Raw genomic sequence first — 19,814 nt, 5'->3', positions numbered from 1 at the left:
TTTAGAATCTGGTGTCGTCCTATCACCATGAATCCGAAGGCTTTTCTGAAGAGTTACAAGGTGTTGTGCATTTTTCCATCAATCTCGCTGGGCACAATGACGTGATGATCTTGACGAACTTGAGTATCTGGTAAGACATACTAGGCTCTACATGACTTTGTTTGCAGCTATGGCATTCTTGTGGACTCGCTCTACTCTTTGCGCGCAAGAGGTGAGCTGAGGCCGGACTACACCCTACTCAATAGGAGGGCATGTTAACGCCTTTGGTTAACATGCAATATTGTACCATATTCCCCAGAGTTATTATGCCTCCACCGGGTTTTTGCAACCTGTCTAAGTACATTATTTACAGTATCAATGGTGCAATCAAATACAATCAGTCCACAGCTAGCCTACTAAGGGGTCAGATTCCGAGGCGTAGCATTTCTGGGACTTGTTGCATCAAAATCAATAGGCGGAGCGAGGAGCTTTCTCCGGTCTCCCGTCGCAAACGAAGTGCTGTATGTGGCTGATGTCGTAGCAATCAAGGAGCCTTCAACAGAAGAAATACGAGCTTCTAGCAAGCTCTCTCCAACACGGTGAGCCATGAGAACGAGTACTGCTCCGGGCCTGACACAGTTTTGGATGTCGCGATAGTATGTATTGGTATTGCGGATCTTCTCGCCACCGCTGATCTTGGACATGACCTGGTAGAAGAGTATTCCGATTATTCCCCAATTGTCTATGAACCGGGCGTCTTCAGGCACTTTGACTGTAGCCTCCACGTATGATGCCGTGGCGTCGCAAAGTTCAAGAGCGTCAAAAACAAAGTCCGGTTTTTTATTAATCTCGGCGAAGAGCGCAGCTGTCGCTTCTTTGGAGAGCATATGCCTCTCATTGCGAAGGATTGTTTGCCCGTCCGTATGGGACATGATACTTAGGCCTTCCGGATCCTAATTGCAGGCCCCACTGATAACCTCAATCTCAGTCTGTTTGATAGTAGAAATATTCACTCACAACCTTAGGAGGGTAGGGGAGGGAGAGAGAAAAGATGGTAGCGAGGCGGTCGAGTCGGCTCGTAATAAGTCTGCCAGTGTTTACCTATTAGTAAATCATAGGCCGATGATCAATATTGAGCGGGAGAATATAGGGTTGCACCCCAAAAACGTCCCTGGTTGACTGAGCTTAGAGGCATACGTACGGTAGACAAATAGGAAAGGGGCCGTGGGGTTGACGGGGCGGTTCTGGCTCGGGCAAGTTCTGTTTCTCATGTATAACTTGAGCAACACACAAACCGCCCGCAACTCACGTGTTCTAACTTGCCGGTTTTGAGTGTTCGGCACGCTCTGTTGTTTCAACTCTTTCTCTCATGCCTTTCTGTGCAAGAGCAGGTCACCATCATTGCTTCGTTCACATTAACAGTTTCTCTCAATGTTGACTCCCTTTCGCGCAAGAGCACCTATCGTCTGAGTATTTACTTGTACTATGGAAAGGTGAACCGGATTGAATTACGACCGTAGATTTTCATCGGCCTTGCAGCAGCCCCGCCCCGACAAAAAGAGACGACTCATTATCCAGGCATATCAGTCCAAACGACTTCGCGTTGATCGGCACTTTATAAGACTTCATTATTGATAGTTCGCAATAGTCTTCTGAAGACCGCAAGGTGGCTTATACAGGCAACAAGCTACATAGAAAACTCCATCATGGCCTCTGGGGACACTACATCAGCACTGTAATATGTTTCTGTGTCCGTCCCACGTCATCTCGCGGACATCAGAACATGCCATTAGCAATAAGGGCCTCCACGTTCCCATCAGCGTCAATTTCTTGAGAATTCTCCCCAGCAATATCAGGTCAAAAAGAGGCTTGATTCTCTCAGTCTTGCTCTGTCTGTGACTTTTGTAGTTCTTGGCAGATAGTGAAGATCGTTCCGTAAGACGTCTCCCATTCGCGATGTCGACGAGCAAGCGTTGTGCATCCGGCGGAAGGCAGATCACAGCGTATGACCACGACACGTCCGAGTCAGGCATTTCAGGAATCCGGTCCCTGAAAAAGTTCCATGCACGCCAAAACAGGGAGTTCGCTGCCACATAAGGCACACAGTTGTGGTGAACCGCAAAGGTTATCGCATTGCAGACCTTTCCTGGCGTAGGTTCAAGAAGCAATATCCTTGCGAAAATTGATTCTATGACTGCTCTGCCTCCGTCATATTGGTCTTTAAAACTCCGGTAGAGGTACCGACAGGATTGTATTGTTGATAAGAGGCTGTCTAAATCCGCCAAATTTGAAAGTATATCCACAATAATCTCAGGAGGTAGGTTTGTAATGTTCCGGCGCACTGGTCGAGGTGGGCATTCATGCATGGTTCTACAGTGCCTGTAGAGTAGAAGTGACTCAGATGAAAGTAAAACAATCATTTGCGGGCATACCAGGTTTAAATAAATTCTGGTCAATACATGTTTCACAAATCTGGTTAGCTTGTCACCCCGTCGCCGCCACATGTGGCTATGCGCGTGGAGCACTGCCTGTTTGCTTGGAATTAACGCCGAATAATAATTTACAATATGAGATTTCAAGTTAAAATTACCTCTAAGTTATATGCAAGGAGCAGCGGTTTGAGTAGTTGTCGTAAGTAGCATCTACGATATTTTCTCAAGAAGGCATACGAGAAACGCTCTCAACAACTCAGTATTCCGCACAGTGCAAACAATAATATCGGGCTATAGATCAGCGGAACTTTTGCCTTACCTAAATCGCAGCATTGCATCAAACATACAGATATTACGTCTTATTCCCGTCGACAGAGCGGGGGATGTCTACATCACGATTCATGGAGAGTGCGCAATGCCACCCAACGTCGCCCCGCATTCGTTAGATCGGGCACCTGTAATCAGGATAAGGTACATGCTGGAGCACGAGAGAACGTTTTAAGGGTGGCATAGGATATGAAGCCGACAATGTTCAATGCTAATGTGGTGGCGTGACGAGCCGGCCAGTCACATCAAGTTCGGTTTACTAGGACTGGGACCACTTCGGGACAGTACAAGCTACGTTCATAAAGGACGTCGAGACGCGGCCTGTGAGTGAAGAGAAGGACGAGTATATCAAGACCTTCGCATAAGGAATATTAGTTAGTCCTGTCCGAGCTTGGAATGGCCACCACGGCTCCGTAATAGTGGGGTTGGGTTTTGTACACCATAGACAGACGACAATCACAGGTTGGGCTACTTGAATTTCCTCCATTGTGAGTTCTGGGGTTGATGGAAGCCTTCTATCGTCCGTCCAATATGGCTCTGAGTACGTCAATCTTTGTTTTCCTCTTTCAAGCGAATGTGAATACATCTGTAGAGCCTAGCTCGTGTCAGCATTCACCTTGAGGTGCGTGCTGTTTGTCTTCAGAGTTGGCTTTGTAGGGAATCTCAAGTTTGCCTAAAATATTGCTCAGCCGATACTTGGGACCTCGAGCGGCGTAATGGTCCGAACAAGCGTTGAATCTCTTATGGGAGCTGCTATCGACTTCGGTGGTTGCTGCAATCTCATTTGGCTTCAAGGAACCATCTACCGTAATTATGAGTAGACCTATCTTTGTATTTTTTATTTTCGTTATTTGTTGGCTTCGCCTTACCACACAGGGAAAACTTTTTCGACACCCTGGCCAAAATTATCGGGGAGGGGGGCTCTTTTCCACACAGCGCTATTACTTGGAATAAACTTGCTGGCTCTCAAGGTTACTAGTCCTGCACGATTTAAGTGGACCAATAATCTATGTACTCTACCCGAATTCATACAGTATATATAGGCAGGTCTGCCGCGCCACTGAAACCCATCAATAGCAGGAATTACCAAATGGACACTTCCGAGATTGACCTAGTACGAGAAATAAGCTGGCATCGGGCTCGTAACTGCTTCTATCGGACAGGATATGCCCTACTCAAGGAGTTGCAAGGGATAGTAGAAAGAGCCACTGATGATCTTTTATTTATATATTATTCTGATTCATCCCTCCCCCAACAACTCCCAGATTATAGAAGTGTAACTGATGTTCTAAATAGGCTCGAAGAAGATTTAAGGCGTGTGTCAGAGCGAGAGACTGCAGCAATCAAATGGTGGGACGAGCTGTGGAAACCCCCTAATTCCGACACTATGTCATCATGAAACTGTAATTCTGCGGCTCCTAAATAACAATCTAGAAGAAGGAGTGGGAAGTCTGGTCACAGACAAAGTTCACTTCACGGTGAGCTCGTCTCCTGGGAGCGCAGGTCTCTCTCAGCTTGGCACTTGGAGGATTCGGCTTGCATTGACAAGTGTTGCAGAATATACTATACGGGGTGGAGCCATTCAAATATGTACAGTTTGTGATAAACTCATCGTAAGCCGTCGGGGATTTACAGTGCCTATGATGCGCCCAAGATTTATCAGTCCACTTTTGTACCGAACATACCTGCTTTACTGCTAGGCATGGCGTTAACAGCTGCATAATACTCAGGAGAGCGCGGGGAGCCCAGTGGGTAATAGCTTAGAGCCACAATTCCTGATACTGTATACGCCATACAAATAAATTAAATGTATCCAAAGACAGCGACCTAGCTTTGACCCATTGCCCATTCCAGAAGGTACAGATGACTGCATAACTGATCAATTTTCATACTCTTCTCTTCGTTCCGGAACCCGAAATCTATCCATTATTTGGAGTTATTACGGAACAGCTATAAATCCGGTAATTTATGGTATGAAGCAGAAGGAAGTTAGAAGATATTACAGTAGGATAGCCTTCAACACCCACGGAAGATCCACGTTGGGAAACTCCTCGATGCCGCAGTTAGAACTTCGTTGACTTGCGTCAGTGTCAAACCCGGTTCTAATACCAACTCCAATCCTACATCCTTCAAGGTAGGGTCGAGCGATTCCGACCTGGGATCGTTTCTTAATCATTCTCTAACAAATACAGCCAATCTACTCCCGGTTTTTCATGAGGAGGTATAACCTGGTGTGCAACGAACGTCTGGATGGTACTTTGGTATCCCAAACTCTGGATCGTGACGTTCTATGACCGACAGTCATCAGGTCACCGTCTTTTCTGCCGTATTTATCCTTGGTCTACACGGAGATTCCAGAGTTGACGCATCGATCTTATGATTACCTAGATGTAATCATGAAGTACAGTAGAAGGTGTGAGGTGACGAATTCATTCTACCTTCAAAATGAAGGTGACATCATGATGTACGTGCCCAATGTATAAATATTATCAGTTCTCTAAGGGAATTTTCACACGTAGGGTTTTTCCAGATGGCTCTGAATTTGACATCTTGATTATATCCATATGTGCTCACCAAAGACACTCGAAATTTTCCTTGACTTTTTTACCACCCAGGAGGCAAGACAAATCTGCGATCAGTTCCCCGACGATGTGTGGCAACCCGGCCGTCAGGTTATGTGGAGTGGAATACCCCGTCAATTGGCCCAGATTTGGGCGGATAGACATGGAATGCAGACTTTAACAACAGTCATGGGGCCTCTAATGGCTCATGGTCATCCCCAGTGCTTATGGTCTAAGAAATCAAGCAAAGGCTGGTCTAAGTATATGAAGGGCGCATCTGCTATGTACGCCTATCATATTGCTCAAGACAAGGGAATAGTCACTGTGCTATCGCCGCCTCCCCCCGAGCGAACAATCCATACGGCGGATCAAACTACGAAACTATCGAGGAGCCAATCCTTAAGGGAAACCTAGGGCCCAAAGTTTCAAGGATTGAGATGCTACATCCAACTATCACCGGGGCTGCGGAGTTTCATTATCAGATCTGGCCGGAAGACAAGACCGACTCCTGGCATGAAACTTTCGGCCATCCTGATCCAGCTACACACTCGGCCTCGTCATTTTCTACCATGGTATGACGAATTCAGGGCTCAAGAATGATTCATTTGATGGCTACCTACGGCTGAGATGAGGGTAGCTCAAAAGGCATTTTATCTGAGCAAAACACAATAATAGGACATCTGTTCTTGCTGTGGCTCATCCTTTGACTGTGGTCCCAAGCGCTGAATCCCGTGTCCCCTAGCAGCTATTACCTGGGCTAAAAGTGTGTTACTATACGTTTCCGCCGGCCACCCTCCTTCCCTGTTTTTCTTTTTTTACAGTATATAAAAAACGAACTTACCAGATTGATGAGATGAATAAATCGTAGGATGAAATATCTTCGGCCGGCAGCTAAAGCACGTTAATCATCAGAAAAGGTATTGACTATCAGCTTGACTCACAGTAGCAACAAATGGATCACTCTTGAAACCTGGTCCAAGGCTATCTGAATGTGGCGTGTCCGTAGCTTTAGATATGGGGTCGCGAATTCGTTTACGTATGCCAAGAGGCGTTCTAGCAGCAAAGTGACATCACCCGAGGAATCGATTTGGCCACGTCTGCTCAGAGCAATTACTCCCATTTAATGTGGCTGTGATTATTGACTCATCACGATGCTAACAATCGGTCCGATTTGGTAGGCGAGATTACATGAGAACCCCACAACCGCTTTGCAGTCGTCTCCGCCTGTCTCGATCAAGGCAGTGGAGCTTATCCCCCTCAACCGTTTTGGATAAGGTAAGCATCTGGTGTCCTCGTTGGAGCCAAACTAATGATCGTTGTGACCTCTGGATGGATCTTTGGTGGCTAGTGCTTGCTAGGGTGTGCATGGTTGCAAGATAGTGAACTAGCTAGCTGAGTAGTTAAGTAAGAAATGCTGACTCGAGAGATAGGGATTCAGTTTAGTAAAGTGACCGGGTACCCGAAGCTTCCCGGAAATGTCTTACGCAAGAAGCTTAGCAAGTCCCCGTGATTATGGTTTCATGGAAAGTCGGAGAAAATTTGCACCACTTTTGCAATTGAGTATATCCGCGAGTATGCATCAAAATGATAGGCTACTAGCTCGTTGGTCCTCGTGGAGCAGATTACAGTACGCCCATGATTTTATACATTATTTGTGGATCTGAGACCATTGTGACCATTTGCATCAAGCAGGAACCCTAAGAATATTGAGAGGACTATATTTCGATTGCAGCGATATTGGAGTGATTATTATCGCACGGTACCTAGTGTGGGAAGATCTAAGTGTCCTCAACTGACATAAATTAAGCTCCAAGGATGTTCATCAGATCTGTCACTGGAACACCGTACTTCATGCTAAATTGGAAATATAAAAAAAAGTATGGACCTCACCACTACTACCGCCCCCGCGGTCACGTCCCACGTTAGTCACTGTTCCCAAGTGGTAAACAACGGGTGAGTATTCATGTACGTGTTCGTTCTATGGAATTTTCGATGGTCGTATGTTATTAGCCATACCGTGAATCTCTACTCGTTAGCAAAGAATGAAGCCGCATGGTTAGCAAAACATGGAGGCAAAGTAATTTGGTTTAAGGAGCCGGCAGCGCGAGAGGCCCCGTTATCGAGAAGTGAAACGTAAAAAAGCATATGGCAGCACAAAGACGCCACAGTGGCACAGGACATCTCCCGCCAACGGTGGGCAAGGTAGACATTCAAGGCATACAATCGGTCTTCAAACTGTCTTCAATATTCTCTCGACAAGCGGAACGAAAGGCCGCCGAGTACACTGTAAATACTGTACCAAGACCACCGCCTGACGAGAAGAAACGCTGCAAAGCAACAGGCCGCAAATATGATATGGCAGTGAAAATTGTCGCAGACCGATGCCTAGCGCTGGCTAGAGCGAGCTCCTAGCGGAACGTTATTTATTCTACAGTCGACCTGTTCGTCATGAATTGGCTCCCGAGGTGGCCAATGGTAGGAATACCGATGTGCTAGGCGATGCAGCAATACTTGGTCATTAACATTCCAGTCCGTAACATATATTCCTCGCCGCTGTGCAGAAGCTGAAGATTTTCAGGTACCGGAAGTGGGCGATTCCCTTGTGTCTCCATCTCCACTTGATGACCAGACGAGAACAGTAAGACTTCTGCCGCTCAAGTTCGGGAAATGTAGTTAATTGGGCTTCTGTGATTTTGCAGGCCGTACAGCATCTGATACAGGGCGCGGTGTGCATGTCTACTCTCACTGGGCGGCAGCTGGAAGACTTATTAAAGTCACTGCAAATCTACCAAAACCAGGACCCTAGGATGCAAAGCCCCCGAAAGCTGTTTCATCAGCGGTGTAAGTCAACTACCCCCATCCACTGTTTTACTGGGTCAAGGACGGAATGCTCCGGATCTTGTACACTCAATAGAGGTGTACTGAGACATCACGCTGCAGTACCCAGATATTCTAATGTTTGCTGTAGGGCTTGAACTTACTGAAGGAAGCGGTGACTCCGAGGTCTCCCATATTGACCCTGCCATGCTTGAAATTCCGCCAAACGGACTATCATACCAGGAGCTTTTTGATCAGTTTGTTAACTTCCCACCTCCTGGGGATGGAGGCACGAGCCATGACCTGAGAGAACCGACCAGCAATACCGAGGTGTCTGTGACGCCGCAAGCCAACCACGAATTTTCAACAGCAGACTCCAGTCATCCAGTATTTCGTCAGGCGGGAGATCCCAGTGGGCCGGATGCTCTACCAGCACAGGATATAGACGATCGGTTGTTTTCTGAGGAGCCAGTAGATCCAGAACTGTCCCGTGCCAAAGAGACGCTCGACGAGAAATACCATAGAAGCTTGGACCTTATGGCAACTTACAAGAACCCGGATGGATCAAGTGTTTCCTGGAATAAACTCGCCGAGGTTGTCAAAGGAAGCAGTGACATTCTGAGAAGCGACCTCGCAGGCTTTGCAGAAACGCAACTTCAAGGATGGTTCGAGTACGGGTTGTGGCCACCTCAAAACCATTCTCAGGCAAGGAATGACACTTGTCACCAACTGTCAAGGGACATACAGGATGCCAACCTAGTCACAGATCCAGAGACCCGAAAGATGCTCCGCCGCGTGGCGAGAGCCCGGCTCTACCTTTTGTTCTGCGAGCACAAGAAAGAAATAGAGGCAGAAGAAGTGAGCCGAGAAGAGCGCGGCCTTGACAGAGCAGACGAACAAGGCGCGGGTCAGGATGAAACTGACAGGGAAGTGAGTGGGCAGGTTGCACGGAGCGCAGTTGGCGTTCGCAAGAATACTCGCGCAATTGATACACTCCTTGGGAAGTCGATCGCCAGTTGGATGGGAATGGATGAGAACAGCAAAGACCAGTACCGCCGCACTTTCTTGAAGGACAGAAAGACTGGAAAGAGATGGTGTGAATTGGCCCGCTACTTTGGCCCAGGGGTCTTAGTCACGTGTGGTACAAAAATAGACAGATTGATGTATGTTTCTACAAGGTTACCCCAGAGAAGAGCTAATCCATGAGACAAGAAACGGAGCCTCCAGCAACACCGTTCATGCCCTTGCTACGTTCATCGCTGCATGCTTCCCAGACGTTAGGAGGGTTTGTCAAATGTTCGACAACGTGGCAGAGACATTTCTGGGACGAAGAACTGGTGAAAAAGGCTGGTGGGAAGGTCACATTCAAACCGATAGCATAAAAGACACCCTGAAACGGTTAGAGAACCACACTCTCGCCGACAACGTGGAGTCTATCACCCATAGCACTCTTACGCCGCCTTCCGACACGCAGTTCACAGCGCTACTATCTGAAGTTCTACGCTCTGAGGAGAATCGGAGGATTGAAGAAGGCAGTCCAGAAGGTATTTCACCCGTGGCCGATTGGATGAACTAAGACAGCCGGACAGCGCAACTGGAAAGCTTAGCAGTCAACCTCTGGAAGATCATTTCTTTGGGCGGGCTGGGATGAAGTACAGTACAGTACCGTACTTGTACGCATCTCGTCTTAAACAGGACCGCTCTAGGAGGCCTGCACAAGCTAGGCGTCAAAATATAGGTGCTAGTACCAATTTATACGACGCCTTACGCATGTATAGTCTCCGTTGGCACTTTTTGTCGTCTTCGCAATTTGATAGGATACATGGTGTTGTTGGCCTTGTGCAACACAAGTATTCGATATTCGGACGGACACTTGCACTGATAGACTTCTTATCGTTCTCATCCAAGCATCATCCACTACCTACACGGTGTTGGAGGCAGAAGACAATCCATAAACCCCTTGCCGGGATGGAAGCCAGATGCGTTCAACCGACTTCCACTTCTGTCAATGATCCATCCACTACAGTTACTGAGTGGAACTAGTGACAAGAGGGCGCTATGATATCCGACATTTATTCGCTGTAGGGCATATACCAGCCCAGAAGATATTGTTTGGAGTCTTGCACGGCACACTTAACCGCTACCGTTCCGAGAGTTTGACGGATGTGTGATCAGGACAATTTTTGGAAGTAGACAACATTCTATAACGAGAAGCCCCTGATATTCGTCCTTATACGATTGGTGCACCATTTGTTTTGCCCTTTTGGGGTTGTATTACTGCCATCGCTTGCCGCAGTTACATCGCGCAAGGGGCATGCACGGAACTGGCAACCCGATTTAAGTAAGGGCTTAGGGGTGTTATTATCAATCACGCGAGCTTATCGTTGTGCCAAGGTCGGTGGTCTTACATGTTTGTTGAACATAGCTGGTTGCGTTGGCCATGGTAGTTCGAAGCACTTTCATCCTTGTTCAACTGGTTCCATGGGCACCGACGATTCCTATTGGGCACCAGTCAGGGTTCGTAGAACAGGTATAGGCCCAAACAATGCAGCTGATATATCAAACAATCATTCATAGTATAGCTATGGTTTGTGAGGTGTAATAATTTACAGGGTCGCACTGTTTTTATCAGACAAATGAGCAGAGAGCTAGCACGGTAGCTGTTCCTTTTTATATCGCTCTTCGCAGCGATGTCGCTTGAACTATGAAGAAACAGCATTTCTATAGGTGCAATCGCGGTTATGGCCACTGACCTCTTTTCAGGAAGCGTGAGTATTAGCACACACGCCTTTGCTAGTAGCTCTATACCGGGTCCTTCGATGACTCTGGAGGACAATGCTGCTTTCGCATTACCTTCTCCCAGAATACCTGGCATTACGCGGCCGACCACTGTACACTCACAAGATAATTATCCCGCCTCTACGTTCACCGTAGACTCGCCAACGACTTCAAGACGTGCTATCATGGAGAGCCCATTCACAGAAATACGTTCTGTGCAGATACCTATTTCGCCTTCTAGCCCCCATGCGACATCCACGCCGCCGACCATGTCGCGAAGCCACTCTCAAAGAACGGATATCATGACTAATGAGACTCTCGATACAAGTGCGACCGCTCTGAGCAACAGGCCTTTCTCCGTTACAGATGCCGCGAATCAGGAGCTGTCTCGTCAATCCCTTGATATGACATCCGCTGCCAGTCGAATCAGTCGGAATGATGAAATGAGTCTTACGACGTATTTACCTAGCGCATACTACTCAAGCTCGGCCAGTACTGCCTCCGAAATTGTAGTGGATAGCACGCTGTCCCTGGGGCAATCAAGCCTAGATACTGAGAATTCCCAGTTAAATAGCGAACTGATAATCTCGGTAACCCCGACTGCTCAGGAGAGCGTTTCACATGTGGAGAGTCAGTATGCTAAAACCAGTGAGATGGGCAGCACTGGTCTCGGTTCTCTTACTGTGGATAGCGTGAATTTATCCACACTGGCAGCGAGCAGGCCTGATGAGAGAAGTGACGACTTTGAGCTACCCAGCTCCATGGCTGTGTCTTCCATGAGAGCGGAATCTTCCGCGCAGAGAATTACTGAGCAGCCAATTACAATGAGCGCTCCTAGAATCAACGCCTCACAACCTGGGACAAGGAAGATGTCCAGTGGGACTCCCAGTCGGGGTGTCGACGAGACAGCAAGCGGTTCTGTTTCTCAGGAAGGCACTGCGAGCGGTTCCAGTAGGAGTGGTTTCTCCCGGGAGCTATCCTCGACCACGACGCTCGGTGGCTGGAATACTGGTGAGATTACGTTTTCCACTCGCGATGAAAGCGTGGCCGCTACGAGAACAAGAACCTCTTCCATTGCAGATACTGTAAGCGATGGATCGGCTCATCAATCACTTGATGGGACATCCGTTGCAAGCCGAATCAGCCCAACCAGCGAAATGGGTAGCACGACGGGCTTATCTAGCGCATACTACCGAAGTCCGGCCAGTAGTGCTCATGGAACTCTCGGTGGCAGCACACTGTCTCAAGGACAGCCAAGCCGAAGTTCTGCACCTCCGACCTCAGATGATGAACCGATAATTTCTACAACGGATATTGTCCGAAGCGAAATCCCTTCGCTCGTGGATAGCCAGCTGACTACCACCAGCAAGCTGGAAAACAATCGCGTGGTTGCTCCTATCGGTAATGAGAATGAGCCCACGTCAATGGCGAGCAAGCTTAGTGAAACAAGTGACTTTGAAGAAAAATCGCTGTCAAGTGTCTCCACAGCAGCAGGATCTTGGACGCCAGGAATCTCTGTGCAGTTGGTTACAATGGGCACCTCGCCTGATAATATCTCCGAGCTCTTTGAGTCAGCGAACCGCTCCTTAAGCCGGGAAGGCGGAGCCGAAAATGGTCAGACTCCTAAAGGTACTGCCACGAGCGGTGCTAGTATCAGTGCCTCAGTGGGAGAAGAATCCTCAGTTGCTACGCTAAGCCACTCGAGTACTACCTTTGAAAACTTCGTCGTGACTACAGTTAAGCATTTAAATGAAGAAAACAGCGAAGCTATATCCCTTCAGCTGGCAACAGTTAGCCGGCCATCCCGCCTAGACCGAGGAGGACGGCTCACCGGCGGCCACCCTACAGGGAATACTACGCATATACAGAACGACCACCCCATTGTGCCGACTCAGCCAACCCAACCATCTCAATCTGCAGAGTATGAGGACTTCCGGGTAACTGTCCTTCTGAGTCCATCATCGCATAACAGTATAGCCAATCTATCCCCTCCGTCGTCGCTATCAATGCATCTGCATGCCTTGACAAAACCTATCCCAACGCGATCTGACTCTACGTCAGTTACCAAACTGACCACGACATACAACAAACTAACAATTGCTACCATGGTACAGTCTGTTGATTCCGGGGGATTGCCAGCCGCACTATCATGGGAACACAGCCACCCTAGAGACCTTCAATCAGTCACTTCCACTCAAGTACAGAGTCACGAATCACTGTCCAATGCTGGTACTCGTACCGCTCGGCCGACTGGTGGGGACTCAGATGCTGTATATCAGGCATCACAATCGCTCAGTGTGAATAAGTCAAGTGTTTTCATATCTGTGGGCGTAGTTTCCGGTGCACTCTGCGTATTCTTAATTGTATTCGGCTGGGCCCGCCGCTGGTGTAAGAACCGGAGAACGATAATGATCGCTCACGCAGAGACGCAGAAACTGACACCGCGAGATCCAAACCGTTCCTATTTCTCCCTGTACTCTGAGGACGGATCTTGAGATTATGTCCTTTCATTGCCTTGTTTACTACATACCTATTAGCCCGCAGATCGTAGTATTTCTTGAGCAACATGAATAATGCTACATAACCATCTGCCAGCCCATCATAAGCGGATCTTGTTGCGAACGAAGTAGATCAAGGAGACAACAATGATTGCCAACATCCCGGAAATCATCCTGCTCTGCCACGACGCAGACTTCGTCACCGCCTTCCAAACAGCGCAGCAACAGCACTGGCCCGAGTTGCCATCAAAGCTCACGATCACCCCGATCAACTCGCGCCTGAACCGGCTTGACCCTCAGTAATCTTCGAACTGATTGTCTCACCTGCAAACTCGTACGGCCGTCTAGATGGGGGCTTCGACGACGTCATCTCATTAGCTTTTAGCCCACGCGATGACTACGAAGCCTTAATGCGCGCAGTGCAGCTGGAGCTATACGAGAAATGGCGAGGATTCGGGACCCCCACCGGTGGGGAGGGGGACATGCACGCTTGTGCAGTTTCCTATCCCACTGGAGCAGAATTCACGGCGCTGTGCCTGGCTGGCTGTCTGTTCAACTATGCGGGAGCCGATGAATGTCGTCTGGGACCGGGAGGTTGTCTATGAGAGTGTCTGGAGTTTGTTATGTAAGGTTGAGGGGCATAATCGGGCTTCTGAAAAGAAACTCACTCGTCTCTTGATGGCACCCCTTGCTGCTGGTATTGGGAAGGTTAGTAAGGAGCGTTGGTCGGCGCAGATGGTGCTTGCAATGAAACATTTTGTGGACGCAGTCAAAAGGCCGGAGTGGTGGAGTCGAATGCAGTGGAATGAGATCATGAAGGATTGTGATGAAGTTGCGACGACATGATGACAAAGAAGCATAACGGATAAAGTCGTTCCCAGTTCATGGTCTCTGCCATCTTAGGTCTGCCGCTGGGATGGGTTGACACGCTCGAAAAGCCTCGATCATCCTGACTTCCGATGCTGTTATGGGCGTTCTATCGAGTAGTGGACATCGAGTGGGTCTCGCCGGACCAGCTCAATTATTTGGGTCTGCTCCCTGGTGGCTTCTCCTTGACCGCCCTGAACGACGAGTGGGACGTCGAAGAGGGCGAGGCCCCAAAGGCTAGAGATCGCTATTTCAAATGTCTCGAGACTTGCATACATGTACTTGAGGAGGAGGAAGAGATAGGAATGGCAGAAAATGGCCCCAAAGAACTTTCGGAGTTGGTCAGGTGGTCTAGAGACACAGGCGCAATGTGGCTCCACATGCTTCTTTCCAGTGGCTCTTTTGACATGCTGACCTGACCTTATATGCAGCTGCGAAAGCACAAGGGTGCGCAGTGGTGGGATGAGCGCATGAACTACCATGAGCACACAGAGGACGTCGAAAATTTTGTAGCTGCTAAGTTGAAGGACCTGGCAGCGTATGAGAGATCAAGGGTAAAGTCGACCATTTGAAGGTCCTCATGGACAACGAGGAGATGGCTATAGAGGATTTCATTTCCAGCGTGTCCTCCATTATCAGGTCTGATTGATAGCTCTTTCCAAGTTTTAAAGAAAGCCATTGTGCCCTTCTCTGTTTTTAAGACCCAGGGGGGCCTGATACTGGAGGACTCCAGGTGATAAGATACAAGTCCTTCTAACGTACCAATTAGGTATGCAATGTTTTGACGCTGTGGAGCTACCGCTCCTACCATATCCATCCATCAGATAAGCTGCGAACTACACTCCACTTGTAGATTTCATTTGTGGGATAATTTGTCTCATGTTCAACACCCAATCGTGACGAAAATTAAGTCGACCGGAATAATATGGGCTGGTCGAATCAAAGGTTGATTCCAAACGGAACACTCAACGAAATGATGCATGTACCTCTGCATACAGCGTCTATGGCATCAGAGTTTGTGCCAAGCCTTCGTCACGAGTGCTTTCCCAAGGGACTGAGCAGAAACTAATGGGCACTAAAGCCGCCACTTCATTGCTTCAGTCGCGGGATATACTTGAGCAAGATGGTACGAATTGGCAGCCATTCCCTAACTCTGACATTTGGTGGACTCTGATGCGACTATCAGCAAATGGAGGGGACTAAAACAGGGCGCAAGCCGCAATTTCCGACCAGATAAGAGGAGGCCGCCCTTTTAGGATGAATGAGACGATGGGCCTCGGACCGGGTGAGTGTAGACTACAGGTGGGCGCATTGAGGAGGGGGAGGAGGAGGAAGAAGGGGAGGAAGAACAAGTTGGGATGGACAGAAGAAGCATAGCAGCTTGTGTATGTATCGGAGTTTGAATCTAGAGAAGGCGCTCAGCAGATAAAATGGAACACGCCAATAGATCTAGGTATCTTTGAATCAGTATTTATCTTTAGCTTGAATGTGCTTTTACTAACGCTACTGACATGAATGGGGACGTGTGATGGTCGTACTATCTGACAATTTTCTGCCCAAAGGGCAGCTTGACAGACGGACACGACATAGAAGTCATAGTGTACACGACAGGATTTTAAACCATGGGAAACCTCGGTCCACAAGTCCCCCAGGAGGGGACGGAGCCTCATCAGCGAGTCCGCATTCGGCGGATAAATACTTTTACCGAAATGCCGCTCCTGACAATCGATAAACAGGGACAGTATGGACAAAGTCGCCATGGGGCTTCTCACCCTTTCCCTCGGCCACGATGAGTGGAAGCAGCTCGCCTGACTACAAGGAACTATTCCTCAAGGCGGAGGAGGAAAGGAAATGGGCAGAGGAACGCCAAAGGCAGGCAGAGGAAAGGGAGAAGCAGGCAGATGAGGAGAGGAGGCTGGCAGAGGAACGCCAAAGACAGGCAGAGGAACGCCAAAGACAGGCAGAGGAACGCCAAAGACAGGCAGAGGAACGGGAGTGGCAAGAGAGGGAGCGCAACCGACCGACGACTTTTTCAGAGTTCATCCGTCATTGCCACGATCTCCTTTGGCGGCCCCTACGAGCTCAAACACCGTCACGCTCAACGACAGGCAAAATCCCTTCTCCCACCGGAAAATACTGCCCTATACGACTGCTTCCGTGGACCGAACGTGAAGCTAGACAACGGGAAATTTATGAGTCTGTTTGCCGCTACCTTCAACCGACAGAAGAGGATGCACAACAGTTATTCACGCCGCTTGTTGCGTTGGAAGACCATGGCCGACGATTCGCGCGTCGACCCATTAGCAGCGAACAGGATTTAGAGACCTATGAGCGACTCGCCGTTGAAGATCATGTGCATGATATCGTCACTGAGTTATGTAAAATACCGGATGCTCGCGAGGAGTTCCGGTTAGGCAGCGGAGTGTGGTTCGATAATCACGCCAATGCTCTGGACGAAGATGATGAAACCGATGCTAGCCAGCCATCAACCACAAAACCTTCGAAGCCGGATCAATTTTGCATCCATCGAGTCGACGGGGCCACGAGCACCTTGCTCACTACGGTCGAATACAAACCACCCCATAAGCTATCCGTGGCGGTCCTGCGTGAAGGACTCCGGCCGATCGATTTTTGGCACGAAATCGTAGAACCGGATACTGTCCCGACGGAAGAGCCGGAGAAATCAAGATATAACGCCGCGCGGCTGGTCGGATCCGCGATTGTCCAAGAATTCCACGTGATGATTCAAGAAGGGCTCGAGTATTCATACCTAACGAACGGCCTGATGGATGTGCAGCTCTGGGTGCCCTACGACGACCCAACTACCCTCTACTACGACCTTGGTGACCCCAGTATGTACAGAACAGAGGGTGTCGGAAGACTCCGGGCTCCCATGACTCGAATTGAGAGGACTCTATGTCTCTGTCTGATGAGTTTTCGCACTCCTCTTCGTGATCAGGCCTGGCGAAATGCCGCCAAAGCAAGGCTACCGATTTGGCACACGAGTTTCGATAGTGAGCGCTCCCAGATTCCAGCAGCGGAATTACCACAGGACGCCAGCGTGGACTATGCTGGCTCCGAATATACTACTCCTGAGCAGACTACCTCTGAGTACGTACCTTCATCGTCTCCAGCGGGGTCTCCTGTCACCAAAGGCCGTCGAGTGACCACACGAGCAGCCTCTGGCTGCGCGCCTTCATCCGACCAGCACCACCAAGAGGATTCTTCGGATTCCGAGGTAGACCCTGCCGCATCTGCTGGACGGAAGCGGGGATTTAGCCAGGTTACATCGTCCCCTTCAACCCAACGCTCCGCACCCCGAACAGATTCGCAAAGGTACCAAAGCGGACAATCTCGTCCACATGTTGCTCAATATTGCACACAAAAGTGCCTTCTAGGGCTACAGCAAGCCGGCACGCTTGACGCTGACTGTCCGAACACGAAGCTGCATACACTCGGCGGAAGTGACGTCCGCCACCTGATCAGCGCAGAAGACCTAGTGAAGAAACTCAAGGCGCAGCTTGATCAAGATCTCGATCATAACTGCACTCCAATAGGCCATTGTGGGTCCTACGGTGCACCATTCAAGATTACTTGTGCCACATTCGGGTACACTATTGTCGGGAAAGGGACGACTTCGAAACGCTGGAAGAAGGTGTCGCGCGAAGCAGAGGTTTACCGTGTCCTCCAGCGGGCCCAAGGTTCGGCAGTCCCAGTCTTTCTCGGAGCTATCAATTTGGCCCAGGTCTACTTCCTCCACGCTGCAGGAGAAATTCGTCATATGCTCCTTATGGGCTGGGGTGGCGAGAGCGTGGAGCATATAACCCTTGACAAGACCATTCAACGTGCGATCTCTCGGTCAGTAAGGGAAATCCGTTCTTTGGGCGTTTCCCACCAGGACCTTCGCCCGGAAAACATTCTCTGGAATGCCGAGCTTAAACGAGCGTTAATCATCGACTTCCACCGCTGCACATTGGACCCTCGGCCGATGCACAAGCGGCCTGGTTCTCTCAAACGATTGCGGTGTGAACCTGAAGAACGTGAATCTAAAAGATTGCGTGTGGCGTGAGTAAAGGCCGTTGGAGCCGGAATTTTGGGACAGCGGAGATCGGCGGTTCCTTAGAAAAGATGGCACTCATAGCGTTCGGGTACTTCTTAACGAAGAATGAAAGAGGCCGTCATGCACTGCTTTGGAGACGGACATGGAGAGCAAGTGGTCCTCAACCAAGAGCGAGGGCAAGATCTGATGCGCTTGAAGCATCCAGTTCATTGCCGACTGCCGTAGTGCTCGACCTCATTTCGCCGCTAAAGACGATATCCTACAAATATTGATGGCTAAGAAGGCTCGCCTGGGGTGAAATTGAGGAGTAGTTCAGTCTGCGCTTACAAGGGCAAGTGCTAGGGCTGAAGCATCTTGAAGAATTCAGTTCATTGTCTACTTCCCGCAGTGCTCGACCTTATTCCTGTGCAGAGGAGAAAACGACAGTGAACGTTGAATCCTCAAAGTAGTCCCAAGGGTTCCGGTCAGAGTTGCCCTCCAAACAAAGAGTATTGTACACAAGCATGCCTCCAAGGTCTCTCTCATAAACGCGAATTTGATCCCGAGTGTCCGAATCTGTCCTCGCACCAGAAACTTTCGTCGAACGGTCGACATCCACTTTCGCGATCAGACTTGGTCAAGCTTGTAAGCGAACAACTGAACCGTGATCCTGATCACTGTTGCCGACTATTACCTATGGGGACTGAAGGACTGCATGGCTCTCTTTCTACCATTACCCTAGATGCTTATGGCTATACATTTGTCGGCAAAGGAACTGAGTATACTTCCAATTACGAAGCCAGAATTTACCAAGCTCTTAAAGCTCTGCAAGGGTACGCTGTCCTTGTATATCTCGGAGATATCTACCTGCGGCGGAATATACATTATTTGCCGACCCGTGCCATCTTGCATATTTCCTTGGTGTCATGGGGTGGAAAGTCCTTGAAGAGAGATGAGTACTCCTTCTTCAAGGATTGTGGAACGAGGAGATGCAACGTGTCATGTTCATCGATTTCGGTCATGCACAGGTCACTCGGAAACGGAAATCCTCGGGACGGAAGCCGCATTCATCAAAGTCTAAAAGGCAGAGAATGGCTATGCGGTATGAGCTCGTTGAATAGGTCGCTGAGTCGCCTCATGCACGTGAGATGGCTACAGTAACGATAGCAGGGATCTCCCCCAGAGGTTTACTTTTACGGTCAAACTCAAACTGAGATATAAAGTTGTATGCAATAGATACGACTGTGAACAATGTCTATCCATGCTACGCTTTGCCTGGAGCGTCTCAACTACCCTGTAGCCTTTCCTCGTCCCCTTCCGCCCCACTAAGTGCCGAAGGACGTATGCCTGATTATCTCAGCCGGTTGGAAGTATATCCAAGGGGAGTCGTGCTCTCATCCAACAGAAGATTGGCGATTTCCTGTGTATCCGGTACTCTGGAGTTTCCGTATCCAAATATGTTCATCCTTGGCCGTGATTCGTATGCCATATTGGGGGGTTTCCAGAAGAGCCAGCA

The 19,814-nt window shown here is 49.1% G+C and overlaps 4 protein-coding genes across 4 annotated transcripts; 3 read left to right on the top strand and 1 right to left on the bottom strand.

Moving 5' to 3' along the window:
- Nucleotides 1-395: 395 nt before the first annotated feature.
- On the bottom strand, nt 396-911 carry AFUA_1G00270 (uncharacterized protein; the record flags this gene model as incomplete). The annotated part of the gene is made up of 1 exon (XM_744686.1): nt 396-911. One exon carries the CDS (start codon nt 909-911, stop codon nt 396-398), a length of 516 nt encoding a protein of 171 aa, XP_749779.1.
- A 9,946-nt stretch (nt 912-10,857) lies between these two features.
- On the top strand, nt 10,858-13,195 carry AFUA_1G00250 (putative serine-rich protein; the record flags this gene model as incomplete). The annotated part of the gene is made up of 2 exons (XM_744684.2): nt 10,858-12,950; nt 13,009-13,195. 2 exons carry the CDS (start codon nt 10,858-10,860, stop codon nt 13,193-13,195), a joined length of 2,280 nt encoding a protein of 759 aa, XP_749777.2.
- A 1,156-nt stretch (nt 13,196-14,351) lies between these two features.
- On the top strand, nt 14,352-14,733 carry AFUA_1G00240 (uncharacterized protein; the record flags this gene model as incomplete). The annotated part of the gene is made up of 2 exons (XM_077803759.1): nt 14,352-14,605; nt 14,691-14,733. 2 exons carry the CDS (start codon nt 14,352-14,354, stop codon nt 14,731-14,733), a joined length of 297 nt encoding a protein of 98 aa, XP_077659932.1.
- A 1,315-nt stretch (nt 14,734-16,048) lies between these two features.
- AFUA_1G00230 (uncharacterized protein) lies at nt 16,049-18,328 on the top strand (the record flags this gene model as incomplete). The annotated part of the gene is made up of 1 exon (XM_744682.1): nt 16,049-18,328. One exon carries the CDS (start codon nt 16,049-16,051, stop codon nt 18,326-18,328), a length of 2,280 nt encoding a protein of 759 aa, XP_749775.1.
- Nucleotides 18,329-19,814: the final 1,486 nt, after the last annotated feature.

The sequence above is a fragment of the Aspergillus fumigatus genome, chromosome 1, assembly GCF_000002655.1.
Source record: "Aspergillus fumigatus Af293 chromosome 1, whole genome shotgun sequence".
Taxonomy (NCBI): domain Eukaryota; kingdom Fungi; phylum Ascomycota; class Eurotiomycetes; order Eurotiales; family Aspergillaceae; genus Aspergillus; species Aspergillus fumigatus.
Note: the sequence above shows the minus strand (reverse complement) of the source record. Positions and strands in the feature narration are given on the sequence as shown.